General features: G+C 47.7%; 1 protein-coding gene across 4 annotated transcripts in view; it reads right to left on the bottom strand.

Annotated features, from left to right (window-relative positions):
• Positions 1-26,279, bottom strand: part of Oamb (Octopamine receptor in mushroom bodies) — a 508,904-nt gene that overhangs the window by 411,761 nt on the left and 70,864 nt on the right. The window contains exon 2 of one of the 4 annotated variants that reach the window (XM_077646922.1): positions 24,536-26,021. The exons of the other annotated variants lie outside the window; for them this stretch is intronic. Within the exon in view, the coding sequence (XP_077503048.1) occupies positions 24,658-26,021 (1,364 nt within the window). The 3' untranslated portion in view covers positions 24,536-24,657. Of the gene's footprint in view, positions 1-24,535; positions 26,022-26,279 lie in introns of those variants that run through there. 4 annotated transcript variants of the gene reach the window in all.

Below are 26,279 nucleotides of genomic sequence, written 5' to 3' on the forward strand. Positions count from 1 at the left end.
TGCCGTCTGATGTCGACGTAAATGCATTTGCGTGTCCGTTCTCTATGCCTGAGTTGCTGGCTGCAATAGATGATGCGAAACGGAAAACAGCGCCCGGCCCGGACAATATTCAGTACGAGGTGTACAAGAACCCGAGTAGCGCTGCACTCCCTCAACTACTTGACACCATAAACAAAGTATGGCTGGATGGCGTCGTTCCCGAGAGCTGGAAATTCGCTGTCGTGATTCCTTTTCCGAAACCAGGAAAGCCTCCGACGGACCTTGCAAACTTACGGCCTATCTCCTTAACTCCTACGCTGTGTAAGCTGGCGGAGAAAATGCTAGCCACACGACTGTCATGATGGCTAGAGCAGCACGGTTTTTATCACCCCGCACAAATCGGCTTTCGTCCATATATCGGTACAGAGGACGGGTTAGCTCTTAGAATCTGCAGTTTTGTCATCTACCCGCAGCAGCAATGTGCGTACTGTTTTAACAATGGACGTTGAAAAGGCATATGATAACATCAGTCGTGCAGCCATTCTGAACTCCATTGACATGCTTCATCTCCCACTGAGAGTGCGTAGTTTTGTCCAATCATTTTTTAAGGCAGAAAATTTGCAATACGCCTCAGCGGCGAAGCGGTCGGATCATTTGTTCCTCTCTGCGGCGTGCCCCAGGGATCAGTGTTGTCGCCGACGTTATTTAATATTGCTTTCAACCCGCTGGCTTGGAGCTTCCATGACATCCGTGACAAAATTTATTCAGTATGCTGATGACATCACGGTGGGCAGTACGCACCAAGATCTCCGTACTCAGGAGGCTGCCCTTCAATCTGCCTTAGATGTTACCTCTAATTACGCATCATCCATCGGACTTCAGCTATCCGTGCATAAAACAACATACACGTCGGCCGCCAACCGCTGGGGACGCCGTAAACTGTCTGCAAGTCCAATCCGTTATTGTCTATCAGGCACCCCACTACAGGAAAGTCCGAATGTAAAAATTCTTGGCTTAATGATTCACCAATCCGGATCAGCGACTGCATGGTTTCTCAAGCAAAAAAGCAAGCTAATCAGACTTCTGGTTTAATTAGAAGAATTGCTCCTAAAACAGGTGGCGCACGTTCCTTCGTTGCACAGCAATTGGTGAGGGCAGTTCTGCAGCCACGCATTGTTTATCAAGATCAGTTTCAACATCTTACAAGAGCCCAATGGGATCACCTCGAAGCCGTGAACCGAGAGGCTATGAGGACCATTACGTGCTTTCCACGCATCACACCGGTCATAGATTTTACAATAAAATGCGCAGCTCTATACCATTGATGAGCTGGTGCAGCAGCGCCGTGAAGCGCGCAGCCTTAGGGCCAGTCTATCGCACTTCACGCATGCACTGAGGACTTATGCAAAGTCACACTTCATTCCTCAGCCGCCAACGCCAGTTCTTCCCCCATGGAAGTTTGTACAGCTCAGTGACAACAAGCGAGCAGATAATTGGCGACCAGCATCTGCTAAATCGGCATCGTTGCTTCGCCAGAAATTTGAGGAACAAGATGCTTGCCTGCCTGAAGGATCCATTGTTCTCTACGTAGACGCAAGCATACAAGACTGCAAAGCAACAACAGCTATCTACTGCCCGTGCAGACCTGCCCTGAATCAAACATCTTGGTTTCAGCTTACGGAACCCCCTTCGTCCTTTTGAGCTGAGCTCGTTGCAGTTCAAGAAGCACTCTGTTCCGTGGCCGCCATAACTATGCTCCCTGTGGCCCGCGTTGTCATTCGCACTGACGCTTTTCAAGTAGTCCGGTTGCTATGACGGGGTTAGCCGCTGTCCAATGATATGTCATTACATCCACCGGCTTGCGGCACGCATCCTGCAGCCAGTACGTATTGAGTGGGTCCCACGGGATCTGCTGACCTCTCAAAGCCAGGCATATTTAGCGACTCGCCTTGCGAATCTAGACTCATCACTGCCTCGGCTTCTTCCTCATTTGGACAACTTTACCCTCCTTTCATTAAGAAAGGAACTCCTCCGGCGCCGCACACGTGCTCGCATCCCTCCGTGTGCGGTAACCCTCCCCCGCGGTCTTACCCGTGCAGAGGAGGTTGCGCTTAGGAGGATCCGGGCCGGGGTTGCCGCCACACCTGCCGTCACTCGGAAGTGGCTTCAGTACCGAGATTTGTTTCCTCGGCCAGAATGTCCGATATGTAAACATAAGGACATTGAAGCCAACATTCATCACTTACTGTGGGACTGCCCAGCTCTCAAGCCTACAAGGATCCGGCACCTGAAGTTAGCGGGTCTTTAAGCAAGCAACCCAGCTTCATACATTGCCTGGATGCAGGGGCCGTCCCATCGTTCTCTACTGAACTTCATCAAATCAGGTAGCCTTTTCCATTCATTTCATCACTACTACATCTTTCAAAACACCTTCACCTATAATTGATGCCCTCCGGCAATAAATATCGCTTGAAAAAAAAAACTGATTCACTACAATGAGTTTTGGCTTACACCAATTCAAGCGCTTCAGGAATGTTTCTCTCCAAAAAGGAAGCGAAAAAATAACGTTTTTTAATATTTCATCGCCGCACAGGTGAAAATATACGAAACAGGCAGATTATCTTGAATGAAGTCAATGAATTCAGCTGAAAGAAGCGCATATTTTTCCAAATAACTGATCAGATACGATTGATCCTCTGGATAACTATTATTTAGCTCTGGGGCCGCAAATGGCAATGCAGCTTCCACGAACTTTAGAATATGTGACAAATCCTATAAATTTAATTTCTGAACATTTATATACTGTAAACCACTTTGCACCCTTAAAGGCAGAATGCCATCTATTCACCTTTGCAGCACCCACGGTTTTGTGAAAAGGGTGTGTGTCATAAGGTAACACCCTTTTTTCACTCCGCTTAAGGTGCAGAACTTTAAATGGTTAGTTTTTCTTAGTTGCACCCCTGCAGATGGTTGGGATACAAGGGTGTAAAACACGAATCACATTAGTCGATTAATCTCAAGGTACGAACAGTGATCGCTTCCCGCAGCGTTTGATACATTGATGACGACAAGCGCCACTGTAACTGTCAGTGACCTCTCCCGCTTCTCTTAACTGCCTCTGAACAAACACAAATATAGAAGTGTATACTCTGCGCCGTGCTCGGTATGGTTTGCAGTCTTCGGTTTTAATTCGGTTGCCCAAGTTGGCTTTCGCCTGAGAGTAGAGACGAGGGCATAGAGGTCATGCTCCCAATACAACACTTTTTAGATTGCATTATAGTTGCCTTCAACAATGCGTTCCTCAATTGTGCCGCCCTGCGTGGGACGACGTTTGCCGTTCGGTTAGTCACTGAGTGCTTATTACATACTGTGGACGACCAGTGGTGGGTCGAATGTCAACACAACAATCCGTGTGCCACCCCCGATAAAGCCACCACCGCACTGGGTGGAATGAACGTAGACTCTGTGTTCAAGCTAACCATGGCGCAGGACCGTGGCCTAAGCACCAGTGACCAATACACATTTAGGTATGCGTTCCGTCACACGAAATGAGTCATTGACAAGATCAGCATGATGTCCGCCTCTATGCTCGACTGCGTCAACAAACGTTTGCGGGCAATAACCAACCTGGTGCTCTTGAACGCACTAAAAAACCTGGAACACGCCAGGAAAGCCATGTCCATCACGGAGGGCGAGCAAGTCGGAACGTACTAACCAGATTCAGCAGAAGTGGCCGCCATAATAGCGACACAAAACGAACTACAAGACATCAAAGAACTAGATGAGGAGATGGTGATAGCAACTTTAATAGCAATAATGAGACACCATGTAAACGTCAGTGAAGACCTAGAGAAAATGGATGGAAAATAGAACTACATAAGAGGGAAAGTTGCGACTACAACGAAGGAAGTACACAGCAAACGCATGAGAGAACACATAAGCAATAGGCCCATCCATTGCGACGAACAGGAAGAAAGAACACAAAATCTCTAACGGCAAACACACAAGGCTAAACAAGAAAGCAAGCTTTAAAATTTGGCAACGGAACTGTAGATGAATAAAGAGACAACACACTAAGTTAATACAGCTCGTAAAGAACCAAGAAAAACCGCCGGACATCATTGCCATCCAAGAATACGGGGCCGGAGCTAAAACAAGCCTAACAGATACGAGATGTATGACGGAGACGGTACCGACAAGGCCGCCACCTTAGTACATAAATCAATTACGGCAATGTGCAAAACCAACATAACAGATACGGATGTACCCCACACGGTTCTAGAAATTGTACCGGAAAAACCAGCGGATGACAGCGCTTTCATCAAAATCGTGTACAGCGCCCCAAAACAAAAGAACCCCGGAATAAACGAGCCGTTCAAAAAAGCCAGCGATATGGCAGGGCAGAACCCGCTGTTGATCCTAGGAGACTTTAATGCGGAAAACCACAGTTTGGGGAACCAAAAACTCGATGCCAAAGGTAGAAGCATAACAGAAAGCGCAAAGAAATACTGCATGGAGCTAGCTAACGACCCCATAACTACGACGAGGATAGGAAACAACGTCAGCAAAGACACCACGCCTGACCTAGCCTTGTCAATAAACAACAAGAATATCCAATGGGAAAATACAATGGAAACCTTAGGGAGCAACCACTTCATCCTTAGCCTAGAAATAGCCGCAGGAGAAATGAAGATATGCCTAGGGACTGCCAAAATCACAGACTGTGAAGCCTTCAGAAACCACAGCGACGAAACCTCGAAACCGATAACAAACACAGAAGAGTGGTGCATGGAGCTTACAAAGGCCAGACAAAAATTCACGAAGATAATCGCTCGCACTGAACAGAACCCAGACGTAGACAGCCATCTTCTTCACCGATGTGAAGCACGAAGAAGCCTTATCAGGAGATGGAGGCAGCAAAAATATAACAGGAAACTCAAACTGAAGATCGCCGAACTAACCAAGAAGGCACCAGAGCACGCAGACAACATCGCCACGCATAACTGGCAAGAGTTTACGGAAACACTTAGAGGAAGACTAGCCATGGCCCGAACTTCGAATATACTAAGAGCCTTGATAGACCAAAGAAAAACAAAAACGGAAAGCGCCAAGTACATGAAACGACTAATCCACACCTTTCCCAGAAAGGAAGACCAACTAACACAGGCACTGAGGGAGAAATGCTACGGCACAACCACGCACCCAAAGCAAGACCAAGAATACACAGGACAAGACAACTCCGATATGGATAGGCCGATCACTGAGGAGGAAGTAAGGGCAGTCATAAGGGAAGCCGAAAAGAATACGGCAGCCGGAAAGGACAGAATAAATAACGCTACCATTAGAAACATGGGAGACACGGCCATCACCGAACTTACCAAGTACTTAAACAAAATCTGGGAAAAGGAATCATGCCGGCGGATTGGAAACATGCAGAGGCAATTATGATACCTAAGCCGGGCAAAAGACACCAAATCGAAAACCTCCGACCAATCTCCCTAACCTCCTGCCTTGGGAAGGTATCACTGTAAACCACTTTGCACCCTTAAGGGCAGAATGCCATGTATTCACCCTTACAGCACCCACAACTTTCGTGAAAAGGATATGTGTTATAAGGTAACACCCTTTTTGCACCCCGCTTTAAGATTCAGGTTGTTAAATGGGTAGTTTTTCTTAGTTGCACTCCTGGATATCGTTGGGGTGCAACGGTGTAAAACGAGAATCACATTAGTCGATTAACCTCAGGGTACGATCAGTCATCACTTCCCGTAGCGTTTGATACAGTGATGAGGACAAGCACAACTGTCGCTGTCAGTGACCTCTCCTGCTTCCCTTAACTGCCTCTCAACAAACACAAGTATAGAAGAAGTGTATACTCTGCGCCACGCTCGGTCTGGTTTATGGCTTTTGGTTTTAATTCGGTTGCCCAAGTTGGCTTTTGCTCGAGAGCGGACACGAGGGCATAGAGGTCATGATCCCGATTCGAACTTTGCAGATTAAATTATAGTTTCCTTCAACAATGAGGTCCTCACTGGTGCCGCACTGTGTGGGACTACGTTTGTCCGTCGGTTGGTGACTGAGTGCCTACAACAGGCACTACAAACTGTGGACGACCAGTGGTGGGTTGAATGTCAATGCAACAATCCATGTGCCACCCCCGATAAAGCCATCACCGCACTGGGTGGAATGGCCATAGTCTCTGAGTTCAACTTGACCACGGCGCAGGACCGTGGCCTAAACACCAGTGACCAAAACACATGCATTCCATCTTATGAAATGAGTCATTGACAAGGTCAGCATGATATCCGACTCTATGCTCGACTGCGTCAAGAAACGTTTGAGAGCAATAACCAACCTGGCGCTGTTTGGCGGCATGGACGCGATCATACATACAGGGACCTGCTTTGGCTACCTCGATCCTGTCAGGACTCAGCGGTGCGAGCGGCCGAAGAGTAAGCGCCGCAGACAAGATTCCAAGATACAGCTGTGCGAGCAGCAGAACTGAAAGCAAGGCGTTGAAAACGCTAAGCGCTAGCGGAGGCGAGGCGCTCGATAATTGGTCCTATTGCACGTTTGTTGCATCACATTGTGGTGATTGCCTGTCAATCTTTGCACCATGTTCCCGTGTCACGAACTAGCCAAACAACACAGTCTTATGCGACACAGATATTCGCAATGTTGTAACAAGCCCTACCTAAAATGTCCCCAATGAGCGATTATTTATTTTCCAAAGTTCCTGCTATACATGGCGCTGGTGGTACGCCTCCCAATTCAATGCGAGGGGGTAAGCGGGCCAACTGGAAAGAAAATGAGAAATGAACGCAAAAATGAGTACGCCGTGTAGCGCGGCTCATAGAGATAAGCATGCAACATTACTCTAGTCTGGGCAAAGGAATGCATACTCTTCCTTTCTTGCTTTTGCGATTTTGTTTCGCTTCCCAGTCACTGTGGCATTGTGCCTGGTTCGTCAGTGGGCCCTTTCCAAGCATCGCGCCCCTCTCTTAGCCGCCAGCCGGTACTGCAGATTTTTTCCTGTGGAAAAGAAATGCCAAGGAGAGTGGCTATTATAAATCCATTACAACTGCCCCTTGGGATATTTCTTTAGTAAAGAACAGTGTTGGGTCCATCTAGCAGAGCAGGTGAGCGTGACCGCTTATAAACACGCTTGTCGCACAGTGCATTGTCAGCACTGCACTTTAACCCCTGACTAACGGACACGCATGGGCAGGAAATTAGTGGACAAGTGCCCACTGCTTCCCGACGCGTTGCCTGCAATGGTAGAGGCAAACGACTCCCCAGCTTTCTCTCTCTCCGCTGTGTCCCTGCCTCGTCGCGCGCCAAACTAACACCCTCACCGTCAGGAGAGGGTTTCGCCAAAGCCCTCAAGATTACCCGCGCGAGAGCTGAGTATAATCTCGGAGGCCTGGTTTGAGCAAACCGCGTCTGCGCGTGCTCATAAAGGGTGTGATAGAAGCGCCGCAGTTTCGACTTCTTTAATGCCGGCCTTGCCGGCTCTCGCTCACAGTCAAATTATAGATAAAAAAATGTTTAAAAACCGAGATTCAAAATATAATTTGTTATCAGTCAATAAATCATGTAAAAAAGTTTTTGTAGCCACTGCGGCGTCTAGGCATGGCTTGTCTTGTTTTCAACAAAATAGACTCATCCGTATTCATATCCGGTTGTGTGAAGTTCGCGCGCGCTGAAAGCTGCACGTGTAGCCGTTGTGACGACAGATTGTGTGTGTTCCCTCGTGCTGCCAGCGCGTATACTGCCCTGTCTCAACAAACAATGCCGGCAAATGACATCGACGGCGGGCCTGTTCGCAACGCTGGGCCCGAAGGAAGTTGAATGTGAACGAGCCCAAACTGCGGAGCTTGAGAGCTGCCGCCAGTGCTTGCACTCTGCCGTGTGCTGAAATGCACTTTGGGAGTAACACGTTTCAGGTGAGTTGTGATGTAGAAATGCATTATGGCCTCTATTTCAGGTGAGTTGTGATGTAGAAATGCATTATGGCCTCTATTTCACAGTGCCAGGAAAAAAGTGCGCAGCTTTTGCTTTCGTTACTCGTTCGCCGATGCAGGGCTTGAAATGCATGAACACGAATCCTATTCCGTAATGGCGGCATCGCGCCGCCGCTACCGACGCCGCTGTTCTCCTTTCTCATAAACGTCGTCCCCGCCATGTCCCCGTGCTGCTGACTCGTTCACCGGCACCGCTTGCCGTCGGCGCCCCGCTCCTCCCTTCCCCACCCTCGGCGTGCGACGACACGGTCTTGCCATGCCGGTAGCCGTCCGCCGTTTGCGCCGCTCGGTCTGTTTGGCGTTACATGTGCTACGCGCAGTCTGCCATTCACATGGTACGAGGCAATGGAAGTAGTCTATGCCACAGAGCTTTGCAGTGTAATGTGTGCTAGCTGTGTGGCATTTTCAGTCATCTCTGACTGCTTTCTGGCTGTTACTTGGAAATTTCCACGTTTGTTTTTATTTAAGGCTTTGCCAACGTACTTGTATGTCTCTGAGAACCTTGCGTTACAGTGTAGTTTTCATGAGATTCTAGTTTTCTGTGCAGGTGCCCGGACAATAATTTTGATGAATATATGAAATTTAATGATCGCCCAATTCCTGACTTGGCGTATCTACCGTGTGTTTTGAGTATCCGCCGATTATTCCAAGTAATGATGTTTGTCCGGTGCTCAGTAATTTTAGCTTGTTCTCCTTAGCAGCTTCCCATTGCTTTTAAAGGTATGAAAGTCGTTTATTAAAAGAGTCACCACTGAGAACTGTATGCAGCAGGCTACGTTAGAATTGATTACTGCTGAATGCAAGCACCATAACAGAAATGCATGAGTAAGAGATCAGAATTTCGTGCATTTCCAGAGGCGCACAGGGTAGTCTACAAAAACAAAATAAAATAATACACCAATTCATGTTACGACCGATCACACATCACGTGCTTTCTGAAAATGCAATTTAATTGTACACTGAGGTGTCCCAGGCTGCTACACATTTTTTTATTTTAAATGGCGACCTACAGGGCTGATTTTTCATGTTTTTATTTAATTTTAATTTTTGCTAATTGCCTTTATGTGCCTGGTGCACTTTTGAAAATCTGATTTCTTACCCACATTAAAAGTAGTTAATTCGGCCCATCTTCTAGGGTGCAGCGTCAGTGTTGCTAGAAAAAGAAAAATCTACAGCTGACAATTTTCCTCTCCCCTTTATTTTTTTGACGCAGAAGTAGTATTGTTCAACTTCCCAGAATCCATTTTGAAAGCAAAAAGCACCTTTCAAAGACCTTGTGGACCGCGCAAATCTGCATCAGTGCCATTTGCTAATGTTTCAGTATTTATATGAATATCGTTGCATTTCACTGCTTTTGTTTAACTTATGATTTTTTTTCTTTTCAGTGCAGATGATGGCAAAAATCTCCCCTTACCCGAGCATGGATGGCTTGCATGACGGTATGGTGAGGAACAACCCCAATTAATTCAACACAAGAGCAGTCGTGAACATTCTCTTCAACAATTCGAAAACATTCCAGGTAGGTGTGCATTCAGAACTGCAGCTTGTCAGGTGGTTGTTACTGCATTGTGAGGAAAAATACAGCATAAAAAGAAGCTGGGGCCATGTAGTTCTGAAGAAGTTTTAAGTGTATGAATGACACCGCAAAATTAAAGAGCCCTGAAGAATGTTACAGTGTTAAACTAATTTTTTCATTCCTTTTTGGTATCTCGTACACTTGATTTTTGCATTCTGCAGTGGACTCCTCGTTCGCTCACCTACCATACTAATGCCATCAGAGCAGTTTAGTACTGGCTGCCATGAATATGGGGCTATACGAGTTGCTCAAGTGCCAATCAATTTCATCGAATTAGAGCTCAGCCTTTCAGCGCAGTTCAAGCAAAATTCTGAAAGTGCAGGCCTGCATTTCAAAGCATGTGTTTGAAACGCCGATATGCATGCAGTACATTGGCATTGTTACAACCCTGCTGGGGACACGTCGTTTGACCCCTCGTTGACCTCGCGGAAAAAAGGATGTCTCTGGGAACCTACCTGCGGAATCTTTCCCGCGCTGTTATGGAGGGGGGGTCTTCCCTTTGTCTAGTTCGCCGCGAGACGCGATTGACGACGGGCAAGACGACAGAGGGAAAAGAGGACGATGTCTTCCAGTGATTAGCTGTGACTGACAGGAGCCGACCCAAGGCCTGCCGGAGGAGTGACCGCGGCACCTGCACGAATCACCTGTTCTCGATAGAGACGTGCTGCTACACTGTGCGAGGTAGCAGTAGATCCCCGAATCCTCCTCGCCCATTCCTACAAGTGCCTCCGCGTGCTATTTGCTATGTCATCTTCCGATCTGTGCCACGTGTTGAACTGGTCGCCAACTGGTGGAGGGGTGGAGCCTTGGGATATTTAACAGCCGACCTGAGTGAGAACGGTCGCTCTAGGCCCTGACAACAAGGCTCATCCAGTCACTTAACACTATGAACTTCTAACATTTGACTCTTTGCTCTTTTCTTCAAAGCTTCTTCAAAGTTCTTCAAAGTTTCTTCAAAGCGCCAGTAAACCCGCTTCTTTTTCGTCTTCCCAAACTTCAAGTTTCATATTTCCTCAGCCCGAAGGCTCGAACACGCTACCCGAAGGCACCCGGGTTTGAGTGAGCACCTGCACCACAACTGGTGACCGGCCGCGAGATCGGAACCTACAACCGGCAACAACCGTCAGCCAGCTAGAGAGCAGCTGTCTCAGGACATGATCACATGAGTGGGTGAGTGCTTGGCTTTCCTGTGATGTGGACCAGATTCTAGAAAAGGGTTAAAATTTAGAACTGGTAGAGACCTGTTCTTAAATCGTCCAGGGTTGGTATTTTTGATTAGTTGTTTTGTAAATAGCCTAGACTCAGAACTATCGTGGACCTACAGAAGTGGCAGAAGCAGGACCTGTTGCTGTTGTATGAGGAATTTGGGGTCGGTACAAAGGGTTTGGCACGAGAACCCGTGATTATTCAGACAATCACTGATTTGGGGGCAGATGATGAGGAGCTCAGTGACGCGTGGAACCTCATAGAACAATAAAAAAGGAAGAGGAGCTCAGACAGCAGAAAAGGCGTGAGCGTGAAAGTGAAAATGAAGCAAAAAAAAAAAAATCAGGAGCGGGCGATAGAGTTCCGTAAGTTAGAAATAGAGTTGAGAAGTGGAGTCTCTAGCAAATTTTGGACGAACTTGCGAGACACTGCCCTTCAGTCGATACACTTGGTCTCAAAGGCTACTGACTGTCCTGCCCTGCGAGGCATCGGAGGTTGTCGCGCGGCTCAGCGAGGAGGACGCGGACTACAAGAAGGTCAAGGCTTGTCTTCTAAGAAAGTAGACATAGTGCCGAAGCTTTCACGCAGCGATTTCGGGGAGCTAAGAAGTCGAGGAACAAGAGCCATCCCGATTTTTTTGTACAAGCTGCAAGCAAACTTCGTCGAATGGTTAAAGAGCACCGTGTCCTATAGTGACCGGGACGCTGTAGTGGAGAGGATTTTGTTGGAGCAGTTTTACAACTGCCTCCCTGAAGAGGAAAGAAATTGGCTACTGGACCGGGACAATGTAACGTCTGCGACCAAAGCTGCCGAACTCATTGAGGAGTACGCTTCGCGCCGGCAGTTTGACAACACTAGAGTTGATAGGCCCCATAATTTCGGGAGAAGTGCGAATTACCGTCACGAGAGGCACTTTGCGAACTCTACAGTCGAGAAAGACGAAAGAAAGGTTTCTTCCGATAAACCTGAAAGAGAGGAAGGCAATGAGAAAGGTGCAAAAATGGCCAAAGTGCCGAAAGAAAAAGTCGCTTTTGAGGCTTGGAGGCCGCTCACTTGCTACAGATGCAGTGAGCTGGATCACATAGCACTGAACTGTCATGAGGAAAAGGTTGCGTTCTCGTATGTCAGTAAGTGCGATGAAAACATGAAGCTGTTGCAACCTTACATGCGTGGCCTGGTAGGGAACGCGAAGCAATGCAAGGTGCTGGGCAACTCAGCCTCAACAATGGATGTTGTCCATCCGTCATATGTGTCACCATCCGATTGCACAGGCCAATGTGTATGGATCCGACAGGTAGTGAAAAAACAAAGCGTGTGCTTGCCTATAACGACAGTGGTAATTGAGGGCCCTTTCGGTATGCTTACAAGAGAAGCCGCAGTTTCAAGAAAACTACCGAAATGCTCTCCGTATTTGTTGTCCAACAAATCGGATATGTTATAACGAGAGAAGGAGATCCCTTTTCGAGACCGAGTTATGCAGGCCTTAACACGTTCAAAGGCGCGAGAACTTGCATCACAGCTTACTCCTGAGAATGCCACTATGGAGGAAACGACCGTTAAACTTGGGGCAGAAATGAATGAACAAGGTTCAGAAAATCGCGCTAACGAGGCAGCCGAGAGACCGGTCAGCCTGGCAGTAAGCATGACGAACAGCGGAACGAGTAAATCCTAGATAGTGGTTTTTTGCCGCCAGTGTCAAGCAGTTTCACGACACTGCTGAGTGCGAACCAAGAAGAGCTAGGTATGGAGCAAGCAAATGACCCGACGATACAGGAGATCAGAAAGCTTCACTGAAAAAGTAAGAAAAAAAATAGCATATTGCTTTTCAGATGAGAGGCGCTGTGCTTTATCGCTTACACAAGGATAAGCGTGGAGTGGGGTGAGGCCAATTAGTTGTTCCTCAGAAGTACCGACAAGACTTACTGTGACTTTCCCATGAAAATTCGTGGTCATGCCACCTGGGAATCAAAAAAACAGAGAAGAGGCTTTTACAGGAATACTATTGGCCTGGATGTTTAAGGACATGGAGCGTTTTGTAAGGTCGTGCGACACGTGTCAGCGGGTCGGAAAGGCGCGAGATAAGTGGAAAGCGCCAATGGTTTTAGATCGTTACTGGGCCATTTCACCGCTTGGTGATATACTTGGGCCACTTCCTTTAACACTTGGGCCACTTCCCTTGACGGAGTCAAGGTGTCGTTATATCCATGCATGCCATGAAGTTTCCAGAGGCTGTTGCGTTGCGCGAGGTGGCGTCACAGAGTGTTAGGAATTCACTGTTATCAGTTTTTGCTAGAGTTGGATTCCCTTCCGAGATCCAAAGTGATCAAGGTAGTGTATTCACTAGTGTCATCACCACCTCATTTCTAGAGTGGTGCGGCATTAATATAGTGCACAGCTCAATCCATCATCCGCAGATCAACAGCGTAGAAAGGTGGCATTCTGTTCTAAAGCGCGTGCTTAGGGGATTGTGCTATGAAATCAAGCGCGACTGGGATGCATGCCTACCTGCGGCGCTTTTCGCTTTCCGGTCAGTGCCGCATGAATCCACTGGATTTACCCCGCCGAGTTGGTCTACATAATGTCACTGCGCTCACCTCTGCGAATGGTACGCGAAGGCAGGGGAGGGCGCGGAGAGGACCCGACAGTAGTGGAGTTCGTGTTGAGTCTACCAGACCGTCTACATAACACTAAAGAAGTGGAGGCCGGCGTGAAGTCAGCCCAGGCTTTATCTAAGGTCTACTATGATCGGACAGCGCGCCAACAGACGTTTTGTATCGGTGACAAGGTAATGTTGCTGAGAGCTTCTAGGCAGAATGGGATCGAAGTACAGTGAGACGGGCCTGCTGAAGTAACTGCCAAGCTCTCTAACACTATCTACGTGGTGAAAACCCCGGGAAGGCGTAAAGAAGCGCGCATTTATCATTGCAACCTAATGAAGCCTTACGTGCAGGGAGAGACCACGATAAATCTAACGCTGAACCTCCCTCGTGACATGGAAGACAACCTTATCTGTGTAAGCGGAGAGGAAAGCAGCAGGCAGAAACTCCTCACGAGGACTGAGCGGAGAGGAGAACTAAAAGAATCTCAATTGTCTGGTCTCGGCGAACTGATAGCAGAGTTTGATGTCTGCTTCGTAGACAGGCCAGGCAGAACTGAAATGATTGAGCATGATATTGAGCTAACTTCCGAGGAGCCAGTGCGGTCAATGTGCTATCGACTCTCTCCAAGGCAGAGAGATATCCTTGATAGGGAAGTAAAACACATGCTAGAATTAGGGGTCAGGTAAAGAAGGGCGTCAGGCAAGGAGACACGATCTCGCCAATGCTGTTCACCGCATGTTTGCAGGAGGTATTTCGAGGCCTGAATTAGGAACAGTTGGGAATAAGAATAAATGGAGAATACCTAAATAATCTGAGATTTGCTGATGACATTGCCTTGCTGAGTCACTCAGGAGGTGAACTGCAAATCATGATCAACGAGTTAGACAGGCAGAGCAGATCGATGGGTCTAAAAATTAACATGCAGAAAACCAAGGTAATGTTCAACAGCCTAGCAAGGGAACAGCAGTTCACAATTGGCAGCGAGAGCCTAGAAATTGTGCCGGAATACGTCTACTTAGGGCAGGTAGTGACAGCTGATCCGGATCATGAGAGGGAGATAACTAGAAGGATAAGAATGGGGTGGAGCGCATATGGCAAATTCTCGCAGATCATGAGTGGCAGTTTACCAATTTCCCTCAAGAGGAAAGTGTACAACAGCATAATCTTACCGGTACTCACCTACGGGGCAGAAACGTGGAGGCTAACGAAAAGAGTTCAGCTTAAGTTAAGGACAACGCAGCGAGCCATGGAAAGAAAAATGATAGGTGTAACGTTAAGAGATCGGAAGCGGGCAGAGTGGGTGAGGGAACAAACACGGGTTAATGACATCCTAGTCGAAGTCAAGAGAAAGAAATGGGCTTGGGCAGGGCATGTAATGCGAAGGCAAGATAACCGCTGGTCTTTAAGGGTAACGGAGTGGGTTCCAAGAGAAAGTAAGCGTAGCAGGGGGCGGCAGAAGGCTAGATGGGCGGATGAGATTAAGAAGTTTGCAGGCAAAGGGTGGATGCAGTTGGCAAAGGATAGGGTTAATTGGAGAGACATGGGAGAGGCCTTTGCCCTGCAGTGGGTGTAGTAAGGCTGATGATGATGATGATGATGATGATGATGAGAATTAGGGGTAATGAAGCACTCCGAAAACGAATACGCTTCGCCTATTATCTTGGTGGAAGCTCCGGGTAAAGACCCAAGGCCTGTAGTAGATTACCGGAAGTTAAATGCTGTCACCAAGGATCAAGTGTACCCTATCCCCAATATTAAGGAGAGAGCGGAACAGGTCAGTTGAGCAGCCTATGTAACTACACTAGACCTTACTCGAGGGTACTGGCAAGTACCGCTCACTGAGCACGCCAGTAAATACGCAGCTTTTGTTACTCCAACGGGAAGCTATCAACCAACAATGATAGGCTTCGGGCTCAAAAATTCTCCATTTTGTTATTCCCGTCTGATGGACAGGGTTCTGAATGGCTGTGAAGCATTTGCGATGCCCTACTTCCCCCCGTCTACAAAGACGGACATTCAGGCGTTCTTAGGACTTACGGGATATTACAATCACTATATCTGTGATTATCCTGCTTGGCAAGTCCCCTAACCGATGGTCTCCGCAGGGCAGAGCCGACAAATGTAGTCTGGGGAGAAAAGACGGAAACGTCCTTCTTAAACCTGAATGCAGTACTGATTAGCCGCCCGGTTTTGCGAGCTCCTGATTACGACTGAGAATTCACGGTCCAGTGTGATGCGAGTGATTGAGTACTAGGTGCCGTTCTCTGCCGGAGGGGTGACGACGGCAACGAACATCCCGTTCTCTACCTGAGTCGAAAACTGAGCTCTCGAGAGATGGCGTACTGCGTGTCGGAAAAAGAGTGCGCTTGCATGGTTTGGGCTATCAGGAAACTACAATGCTATCTCGGAGGCGCCAAATTCACTGTAAAAACGAACCATTGTCCCCTTTCCTGGCTTCAAACCGCAACATCAAAGAACAATCGCCTTATGAGGTGCAGCTTCATTCTGCGACAGTCTCATTTCGACGTAAAGTACAAGACGGGCAAATTGAATGGAAACGCAGACGCACCTAGCCGTTCTTTCTAAGTGTTCCGGTGTGCTCTTCAGGTATCTAAAATTGCTACTTAAGTTTTTATTTCGTGCGTTTATGCGTGTGAATGTGTGCAGTAGCAGGTTTGGTTTTCTCAGCATACGTGGGTGCTGAGAGTTTTTAGTGTGGGCTTTTCTCCAGGAGCTATAGTAACCACATTGTAGTAATCCCACTCTGAACTGGCTTTCCTTGCTTTCCTGGAGGGGAGCTGAGTGCTGGCTTGATCATGTGGTTGAAGTTTCAGCGAAGCCTCAAAGAATCTGTTCAACGTCAAAGGAGACAATGTTACGGGCGACGGAGAAATGTTGGTTCTTCTGCAAGCAATTAAGTCGTCCCTTCGGGCAGCAGCGGTGACTACTACCTGCCGATCCTCGTCTGGCGAGGGAGGAAGGTTTTACAACCCTGCTGCGGAGACGTCCTTTGACCCCTTGTTGGCCCGTCGTTGACCCCTTGAAAAAAAAGGATCTCTCTGGGAACCTACCTGTGGAATCTTTCCCACGCTCTTAAGGAGGGGGGGGGGGGGGGGAGATGGCCTTCCCTTTGGTTCGCCGCGAGACGCGACCGACGACGGACAAGACAACGGAGAGAAGAGGGGATGGTGCCTTCCAATTATTAGCTGTGACTGACAGGAGCCGACCCATGGGAAGAGGATCCGCCGCAGGAGTGACTGCGGCACCCGCACGAATCACGTTTTCGATAGAGACGTGCCGCTCTACTGTGCGAGGTAGCAGTGGACACCCGAATCCTCCTTGCCCCTTCCCACGCGTGCCTCCGCGTGCTATGCGCTTTGTCATTCTTCCAATCTGTACGAAGTGTTGAACTGGTCGCCAACTGGTGGAGGGGTGGAGCCTTGGGATATTTAACAGGCGACCTGAGTGAGAATGATTGTTCTGGGCCCTGACAACAAGGCTCATCGAATCGCTGAACGCTATGAACTTTTAATATTTGAGTATTTGATAGTTTCTAAATTATGTAAATAAATTTCTTCAAAGTGCCAGTAAATTCGCTTGTTTTTCGTTTTTCCAAAATTCAAGTTCCATATTTCCTCAACCCGAAGGCTCGGACACGCTACCTGATGGAGCCCGGGTTCGAGTGAGCCCCTGCACCACAACACCATGTATATATGCAACGGTATTCCTTCCCACCTCGTAACGTAAGAGCACATCTACTGATGCACATACATTTCGTGTAGAAAGCACTGTCAATTTATTTCAACGTATTTTATGCTACAGCCCCATACAACTCGAGGAAAAAGCCAAAGACCTTCTCAAAGCCCCCCCACCCTGCCAGTGACATGAACTGATTCTCATGAACTTGAAGATGATCCCCTTGGAAATTCTAGCATGGCATTGTAGGGTACGGCAGATGGAAGAGGATTCACCACTGATGGCTTTATGACTTCATGGAAACCATGGCTTTATGAAAATCAGTCTATGCCATTGGCTGGAGGGCCTCCTCTGATGGGCATCTGCGCCTTCATTCTTCAGTCATATCCTGTTGTAGTATGTCCACTTAAGCAGGTGTGGCTGCCTTTCCCTTTCAGCCCCTTTCTCTCTTTATCAAAGGAAAAAAAATCAATGGAGTACAGTCAAAAGAAATCAGGCAAGGGACAGAAAAGTTCTACCATAGACATATGTAAAGCAGAAATAACTGCATACAAAAACACACTTGAGGCAACAGTTTGACAATCGCTTGCCATGTTCTTTTTCTTATTTTTTGTCTGTCACATATGAGGCAAAGAATTTTTTTTCTTTTTGAAGGTGTTGTTTTCTAGTATTATGGCATTCTCTAACAAAACATGAAAACATCGCTAATTTTGACACAAACCACACAGAAAGACCGGACAGGACGGACGCCCGTCCTGTCTCGTCTTTCTGTGTGGTTTGTGTCAAAATTAGCGCTGTTTTTATCTTTTGTTACACAATATTACACCAACTAGCCCAGCAAGAGGTACTGTCAAATGGCATTCTGCTTTACAAATATGGCATGCGAGTATGACCTAAATTTGGCAAGGACACCTCTAGTAACCGTTTAGTGCTTTTCGAGCGTCCGAAAAAAATTTCAAGCCCGTGGTGAGAGCTTTCACTACCCTAACTTTTAAAACTAGTACATGGCACCAATGCTATCATTTGTATTAAGTGCAAGTTTTACTTTTAGTTTTCTTTCTGTTTTGTTTTTACAGAAGACATGTCACTGATCCTTTCATCAGTGCAGATGCATTTACGGGTGCGTACTGCCAGTTCGACAGGAGCTACGAACCAGGAGCCTGCAACTTTTGTTCCATATTTGAACTCTTATCTCTGGATGTTAATGTGACTGAGTAGAAGTGCATTGTCTGATGGTTTGTAAGAATGCACCAAGTTGCATTTGCTGGTTCACATCAATAAATGTTTGCCGGAGCATGCAGTGTAACGTGCCTGACCTTTTCGAATGCTCTTCGCATGTTCTGGGCATTCAGAATGCAAAGGAAAAGCCAAGCTATTGTCTCTAGTACATATTACATGTGTGGGTGGCTGCAATGTGAACTGTACAATGTAATATAACAGGGAGCTTCACACTGCTACACAAAATATAGTGAAAAGCCTAAATTGAATGACGCAGCACAAAAGTGAAAAATTCAAAAGGGTGTTAAAAGTGAAGTGTGACTGTTACATCCAATATAAAAGGGCGTAAGTAACGTAAAACACCTTTCATGGCTTCGGACAAAGAAGGGTGGAATTCTGATAGAAGTGGCCTTTATAAGGAGGCTTTGCTACCTAAGGTTACCCTTTTCAAGGAGTGTAAGGGTGTTATAGACACTGTAATCAATCCTTAAAGGTGTAGCTTGGTTTACAGTGTACTTAACAGTGATGTTAAATACGCGCTTCCTTTTTACCTCACTCACTAAAATGGCTATCTTATCATGATGAAATCAAAAGTAAACGTACGTGCGTTAGAAAGGAGACGCGTTCCAATGGATCAGCTCCTGGCCGATAACACTTCTAAATGTAACTAGGACATCTCAGGAAACACTCTGAAATGCTCTTTACTGCCTTGCATCTAAAACTCAAGTGCTCTAAACCGACGCGTGTCCACACACTACAAATATACGTCTGCAGTGCACAGTCCACCAAGAAGTCTTCACACTGGGAGCAACCTGCGATACTTGCTTTACGCTGTAAAGCTTGAGATTGGTAAACGGTGTTTCTGTTCACTTTTACGCATTGCTGAGCATACAGTCCGGTGTCATACATCCCTGCTTTTTGATGATTATCTCCTCGCAGTTTCAATGGACTTCCTCGAGGTATAGATGGCGTTTGCCTGCGTCCGTGTGGAGCTGACAACTGCGAGATAACATAGACAACGCCGACGTAGATAGTGCCATGTTTGGTTCGTCTGCTGCCGCCAGCGCACAACAGCTGGCTTGCAGTAGAGACGCCAGGAATTTATAAGGACCGGCTATTACGAGCATTTCAGTCTTATGGAATCCGGATAGACGAGGGATTAAGTTGAAATGGTGGCATGTAGTGTAGGATTAGGGGAAAATTTTCTTACCATCAGTGACAAATGACAGCGTTTGAAACCCTCTCCAAAAAGGCTGCTTCGACATTTGATTTACCAGACCGCCGAACTCCAGCGGAAGAAGGCAGTGAAGAGAACGGCACCACCTTTCTTGCCAACAGCAGCCAGTTCCGCTTCAAGGCAATGGTCTCCCTTGTTATTGAGGGAATTAGAACAGTCCCCCGGACAGTCGGCATGATCCACGAAAAAGGATGGCACTGTGAAGGACGAACAAAGACGGTAGGGATTCATATACACTGTACAATGTAGGCCACGGCAGCAGCGGAATTGTCGTGAGGCCTCGAACAGTCCACCGGAATACGACGCGACTAGCATCGTGACAGGAACCTGGTGAATGACCGTTCGTCAAATTTCACTTCCACCACAAGCTCCTCCCATAATGCGGAAACAAGCGCATTTGTCCGAGTGTCCATTTCGTGCCGAGAGTCTAAGATCTCCTCGAATAGCAGGCTGGCAAGCACGCTGCAATGTGCTCCACGGCAAAGTGCCACACGGCACTTCTCGAATTCTTCCTGTAAAAAGCTTAAGCGCCATTTTTCGTGCGCTGCACACGAGGCCCGCACCTTAGATTTTATAGATGCCAGAACCTCAACCCGCGTCTCGGCCATTAAGCGGCAGGCGACCTCACACTTTCATCGAAATCTACCAGAAAGTTCCGGGAGTCCCAGAGAAATTGACTATAAGACTTCTTGGAACCTTTATGGAGTTCTTCATGCAGCTTGCCCCAATGCGATGCGATCATCGAATTGATGTTGCGCAGCCCGTCGCAATCCAGGTGCTTCTTGGCGTCGACGTACAATTGCAGCAATTTTGTTTCAGGCTTCTTTATTGGCGGTTTTTGTCCATTTCTGGCGCGTCATAACACGATGCGCTCCGGTGTGCAGTGGTGGCAAAGGAAGGTTTCGTAAAGCGACGATTCGTCAGGAGTTTCCTTTGGGGCGCTGTCAGTGGGCGCTACGCGAGGCGTTTCGGCTGGCGTCCAGCGCAGCGTGGCAGCTGCCGTCTCCGGCGCTGCTTGCGTGGTCTTCGTGGGCTGAGGACTCGCCTTCTTGTCGCCCAATCAGGCCGCGTCACTAGCCTCCCCCTTAAAGAGGTCCTGAATGGTTGACTTCTTTTTGAGCCGTGGAATCCTCAACAGGAGCAATCCGGGCCTTGTTGAGATCTGGAGAGAGAATTTGGAAGTCTAGACGCTCGATGCAGTGAGCCTAACGCGTCTGTCATGGTCATCTCCGAATCTCTCGCATGTTTGCGTCGTAGCGTGAACGGTCCTAGCGGTCCTAGAACTGGGGCAATCGAGAGTCGCATGGACATCTTTGCCCTTGCGCAGCTTACACTCGCATGATGGTGCGGACATCGGCGACGAGCTCGGGTCTACGGCGTGACTGGCCGCTATCCCGAAGTCATTCCTGGTCAGCAGGTCGGTGCGCTCTCCCTTGATATTACTGTGCCCACGGAAGGTCCCCGAGTGGGTAGTCACCTCTGTGGGGCCAGCAATGCAGACGTCGGTGTTCTCGACGCTAAGATTGGATTGCAATTTTGCATTTTCACAGTTGGCGACCATTATAAACGCTGAAGCGGGCACTCCTTAATCGCCTTCAGCGTCATTTTCAGCTCAAGAGACACGCGGCTACTGCCGCATGGCGGGCCCGCTCCAATAATCGATTATTACTTCTTATTTAAAGAATGCGAAAAGCGGTACGTACAAGTAAGCTTATGTAGTAATAGAAGTTACAAGAATACAGGACAGTTTACGTATAGTAGTGAAAATTAATAACGTGGATCGTTCCTGTCACGAATATCAGCACGCCACCGTTTCCGTAGAAAATGCACGCGGTTGTGGCTATGAGCAGCTGCCGGGCGGCAACTGCGGTTGGCAGCGCAGATATAAAATCAGCGATTGGTGAGAACGACTATCGACAGCCTATTTTTAATTATCAAGGTATTTTTAACGCATATTTATGTTTCAGCTAAATTAATTGTATTTGCGCACTTCTTCCTTTTCGGTCTAGCAAAGTAATGTATATGATCCTTTTTGCCCTTTATTAAGGCCCTTTATTTCCAGGTGAAGCTCCCAACCTACTAATTTTCGCACCCCGGACGTGTTCAGTGATGCGCAAATTAAATCAGATTGCTAAGCGGAAATTTTCTTTCGGTAAGTATTCTGCAACTACATACATCTGAGCGTATGTACCATATTCCAAGTAGCAGCCGCCCTAAGCCGCATTGTAAGAAACATCACCTCATTATTGGGATCATTACCTAATCGTAGCCGCACTCCTGTGACTACTTTCTAGCATCTGCCACTGAAGACAAGGATTTACTAAGAAATGCAGTCAAACAGTGCGCGCTAAGAACCTGGGTCCAAAAGAGAGACTGTGAAAACTGGAATAACCGTGACTCCTCGCTACAGCCTCAACAAGGTGTGTGAATTCGGTTGGCAGAAGTGACTGCGATCAGGTTTTCTCAGAATAGAAGCCTTGCGGACAGACAGCGCCTGGACGAGCTCGGCTGCACTACGAGTTCAGATAGCAGTACAAACGAGTAAATGCTATTGCGGCCCCCAAAAAAGGGACATATTAAGATAGTTTATGCATCATTAATACAACCTAACCTTCAAAATTTTTTATCAAAATATTCTTAGTGGCGGTTCCACAGCAGTGCCGGCGGCGCTGGAAAGAAGACTACGGGATAAAAGAAGAACGCAAAGAAGGAAAGATAACGTAGGCGTAAACATGGCTGTTAGTTGAAGGATGCACGTAATTCTTAAAAGTATTGCAAGTTCCACAGCGAGAAGAGAGCTTGTGGTTATTACTACATTCCTGGAATTTCGAATGTTGGAACAGTTCGAAAAATCGACTCAAAGAACAAGGGACAATGCTGTAAGCCAAAGTTAAATGTAGGCATCATGACTTCCCTGGAAATAATGCGCATGCGCAGTGGGCGCGGTGGGATCGGCCTTCGATGCAGGGTTTGCATCACCACAACTCGAAACATTTACGGGGTTAATTAAGTAAGCGGAACTGTGTGTTGAGCCGCAGCCAGTCGCGTTTTGAGATACGACTAATTTTAACTGCGGACATGACTGCAGTCCATCGGTCAGTCAGCGTAATTCACGAGGATCGGTGCGTCGGGCTTGGTGAGCAGCGAAAAAAAAAATGTCTTTGATGCTATCTCCAAAGGAGGCCTCGCAAGTCGGGCTTTCTACTGCGCTGCGAAATGGCCACAAAGCCGCATACATTCCACCAGGCAATGCGCCGCTGCCGCACGAATTGAGCACCGCTGATGCTGGGGTTAAAAGCGGTCAGCCAAAGCTGTAAATTCGCCTACTGCACTTTTCCAATATGAAACCAGTACAAAAAGAGGCGTATTAAAGCCCGCTCTCTCGTAGTGCGCCAGCCTGACGGGCATTTTCGATCCTTAAAAAGAAAAATCGCCTGGTCATTTTGCACGCTTTTGAATAGAGAATGACCATGCTTATGCGTTCACAGCATACGAAAGAGGCATGAAAGTTTTGTGCGACGTGTTCTCCATTTAACTCTGCATGCGGCAAACTTCTGCTGAAACACTAAACGTTTATTCAAACCGGCGAAGAACTGCCTCTGATAACTAAATAAAGCCTTGTCAATGCGCTTCACCGCACCGAGTAGGCGGCATTGAGTTACCCAGCGAGCAAAATAAATAAATTAAACTGCGGTACTCCTAGAACGAGTCAGAGAAACTCGAGAAGGAAGAAGTAGTCTCCTCCATACGGCGGTCGCGGCTCCATCATGGCGGCTTGCAGCGTGGTGGGCTGTAAAAGGCGCTCTCGGGGCACTGTAGAAGTAGTCTCCTCCATACGGCGGTCGCGGCTCCATCATGGCGGCTTGCAGCGTGGTGGGCTGTAAAAGGCGCTCTCGGGGCACTGTGTGCAACCCCAAAAGTCAACTGGCGAGATATAAGATGCTGTAAATGTGGATTGAAAAGGAAAGGGAAAGACTTCGCTGTGGCTTGAGCGGCGACAGAGTAAGCGTTCGTCGCGAACCCGTCTGCCATCATTTAACTTGTATTGGTTAAAAGTCGCCCCTAAGAATTTGAAAAAAAGCCGTAGCTATACAATCTACCATTCCTGAACGAAATGCTGTTTGCGGTAATTTAATTCTGGTCGAAAGCGGATCGTCTCAGGGCACTGTTTTACTAGCTCCGAGGAATCGCGCGGATGCTGTGTTGTCCAAGGAAAAAAAAGAAAGAAAATCATTAAGCTACAATGTTCAGCTTCTGTGAAAGAAAATAACATGCAGACACTAAATATGATGAGCTGGCATTAGAGACCCGTGATCTGGAGCAAAGAAGCTTTGAGGTGTTTCCATGCACTGTTGATATATGGATGTCAAAGACAGAGAAGTGTCGCAATAACATAGTTTTTTTTTTAGGAATGGCATGCATTCGCGAAATTATAACTCTGAAGTGAGACCAATTTGCAGATTTATGAATTGCCTGTAGCCTGTCACGATTGGCACGATGATCGGAAGAAAGCCGAATGGACATTTTAAAAGCGTCGGTGCCTAGAATGCCACATCCTGGTACAGCTGCTGTGATCATGAACCTATTCATTATGTGCTGTATTCAGCTTCTGTGGTTTGCGCGACTCTTCTAAAAATACTCCTGCCGCTCTCCCGAATCACTTCCAAGCTCTAGCAAGCGCCGGGAGCGCCAAGTTAACATCGTCTTCACCTGTTAGCAGCTGGAAATTTTCTAGTCTTCTTCAGAGCCACACTTCTTAACAGCAATACAGCTGTTTTGATGGCCGCCACTTTTTAGCGAATTTCCTGTACAATCACACAGCGCTCACACATACCCGAGATGGACGCCTTCCGCTGCTAGCAAGGATTTTTGCACTTGAACCTCAAGAACCCAGCGTGGCATGCGTTATGCCCGAGAACACGGCAAAGAAACTGTTGCATGGAGCTTCTTGTTCAGGAAACGTTTTTATGAGCCTCTCATGTAGATTTACATGCCCCAATAAAGCACGACAAAAACCTTCAGTGCGACGCGTTAAGCAGATGCTGCTGTTGCTGACATGTCCAGAAGAGCCCTACAAAAACGTAAATTCGGCTGTGTAGGCGCCAGATCGTGTATTTCGCGCTAGATGTTGATGAAGTACGAGAAGAAGTCCTGGTTCATTTTTTCAACCTTGATCAGCTCCATCCAGAGCGTGGAGACATGTGAGTGCGTGCGTGCCTCTTTGTCGCGAAGAGCCTTGAAGGCTTCCTCGTAGAGCACCGCCGCTAAGACGAAGGAGTGGCCGCCACGCTCAAGTGCGGTGCAGCACTTCTGCAGCTCGTCCTGGAGGTAGTGTGTCCTCCATTCTTCGAAGGCTCCACACGCGATGTGCACCTCCTTCTTCATGGAGGCAAGGAGCTCCTTCCGTGCCTTGACCACCTTCAATCTCTCAGATTCTCGTGTAGCACCTGTCAATTTGCTCATATGTTCACAGCTATCAAGCAGAAACTTGTTGTACGTTTCGCTTGCATCTTCATGGATCTTAGCACGTGCTTTTTTCCATTGTGACTTGATGGTCTTGTTGATACTCCACAGCTCGTCTGTTGCGATGTACTGTCCGGCGTCAATAAATAAGCTGGTGCTCTCAGACGGGCACTGCTTCTGTGTTTTAGGGATTTCTTTTCGGTCTGCATTCTTTGGGCGTACACTCGTTTCCCGAATCGGTGTGCTCCGGGACACGGCAGTTGAAAATTCAGAGTTCTTGACGGGGCATGGCTGAACCGTCTTTGGGGCGGCACTGATGATTGACGTACTACTAGGTGGCTCGGCCAGCATCTCACGGAGGATGTCATTAGCTTTGGCCAGCCTTTCCATCATGTTCTGCTTAAACAAAGCTCCCGATCGTCCGTCGTCTGGGGCTTCCACATGACTTCCTCTCTCTTGTTCTGTGCCTTTAATGAGTGGCTTCTTCTTCGAGGGTGTAGGTATCCCTGACCGAAATTGCAGCGTGGCGGCGCTAGTTTTTAGTGGGTTTTCATTTGAGCCACTATTGTTTCGACGCTTCTGGTAAACTGATGGTTCTTTAAGCTTGGATAGTTCCTGGCGACCCGAGCGGCCTCCCGCGTGGTCCTGGGTGTTCTCCTTGCAAAGGCTTCCGGTATAAGTTTGTGTTGAAGCGTCGGTAGTTCGTGGCATAACGCAAGGAGAAGTGAGTGCCACGTGAACATGCTGTTGATCTTTGAGCTCACAGCTGCATGCTGCGACGGACAGGACCGTCGGTGGCTGTCCTTCCTTGGATTTTCCAGTAGACTGCGACTGTGTCGGGGTGCCACCACCGTAGAATTGGCCCTTGGGGTCCTTGACCGCCAATACTTGTCGCTGGTTTACGTCGTGAGCTTGAACCGGGTGGGCGTCGGAGCTCATAGTGGGGCCACCAGAAGTTTGGACGCCGCTTTTCGTAGGGTCTTTCGCGAGATTCTGAGACTTGGCGGCCATTGAAGCTGCTGCTGTAGGAAGAAAGGAAAAAGGAAGGCCTCAGACATTGCTGGCACATACCCACTACGGGGGAGTGGCCAAGACACAGGCGGTTAATTGCTGGATACAGGAATGTTTTCATGGAAAAAGGAGTGGTAATAGTATGCAGTCTGATAGATTGGAAGACGGAAGGACAGAGGTCTTGTTAACAAGGAGATCGAGGACGGGACAATGGCTTAATGTACATAATCGTATACAATGCCTGTAATGTTTCAATGTCGTACTGACTG

This window comes from Amblyomma americanum, chromosome 1, assembly GCF_052857255.1.
Source record: "Amblyomma americanum isolate KBUSLIRL-KWMA chromosome 1, ASM5285725v1, whole genome shotgun sequence".
NCBI lineage: Eukaryota > Metazoa > Arthropoda > Arachnida > Ixodida > Ixodidae > Amblyomma > Amblyomma americanum.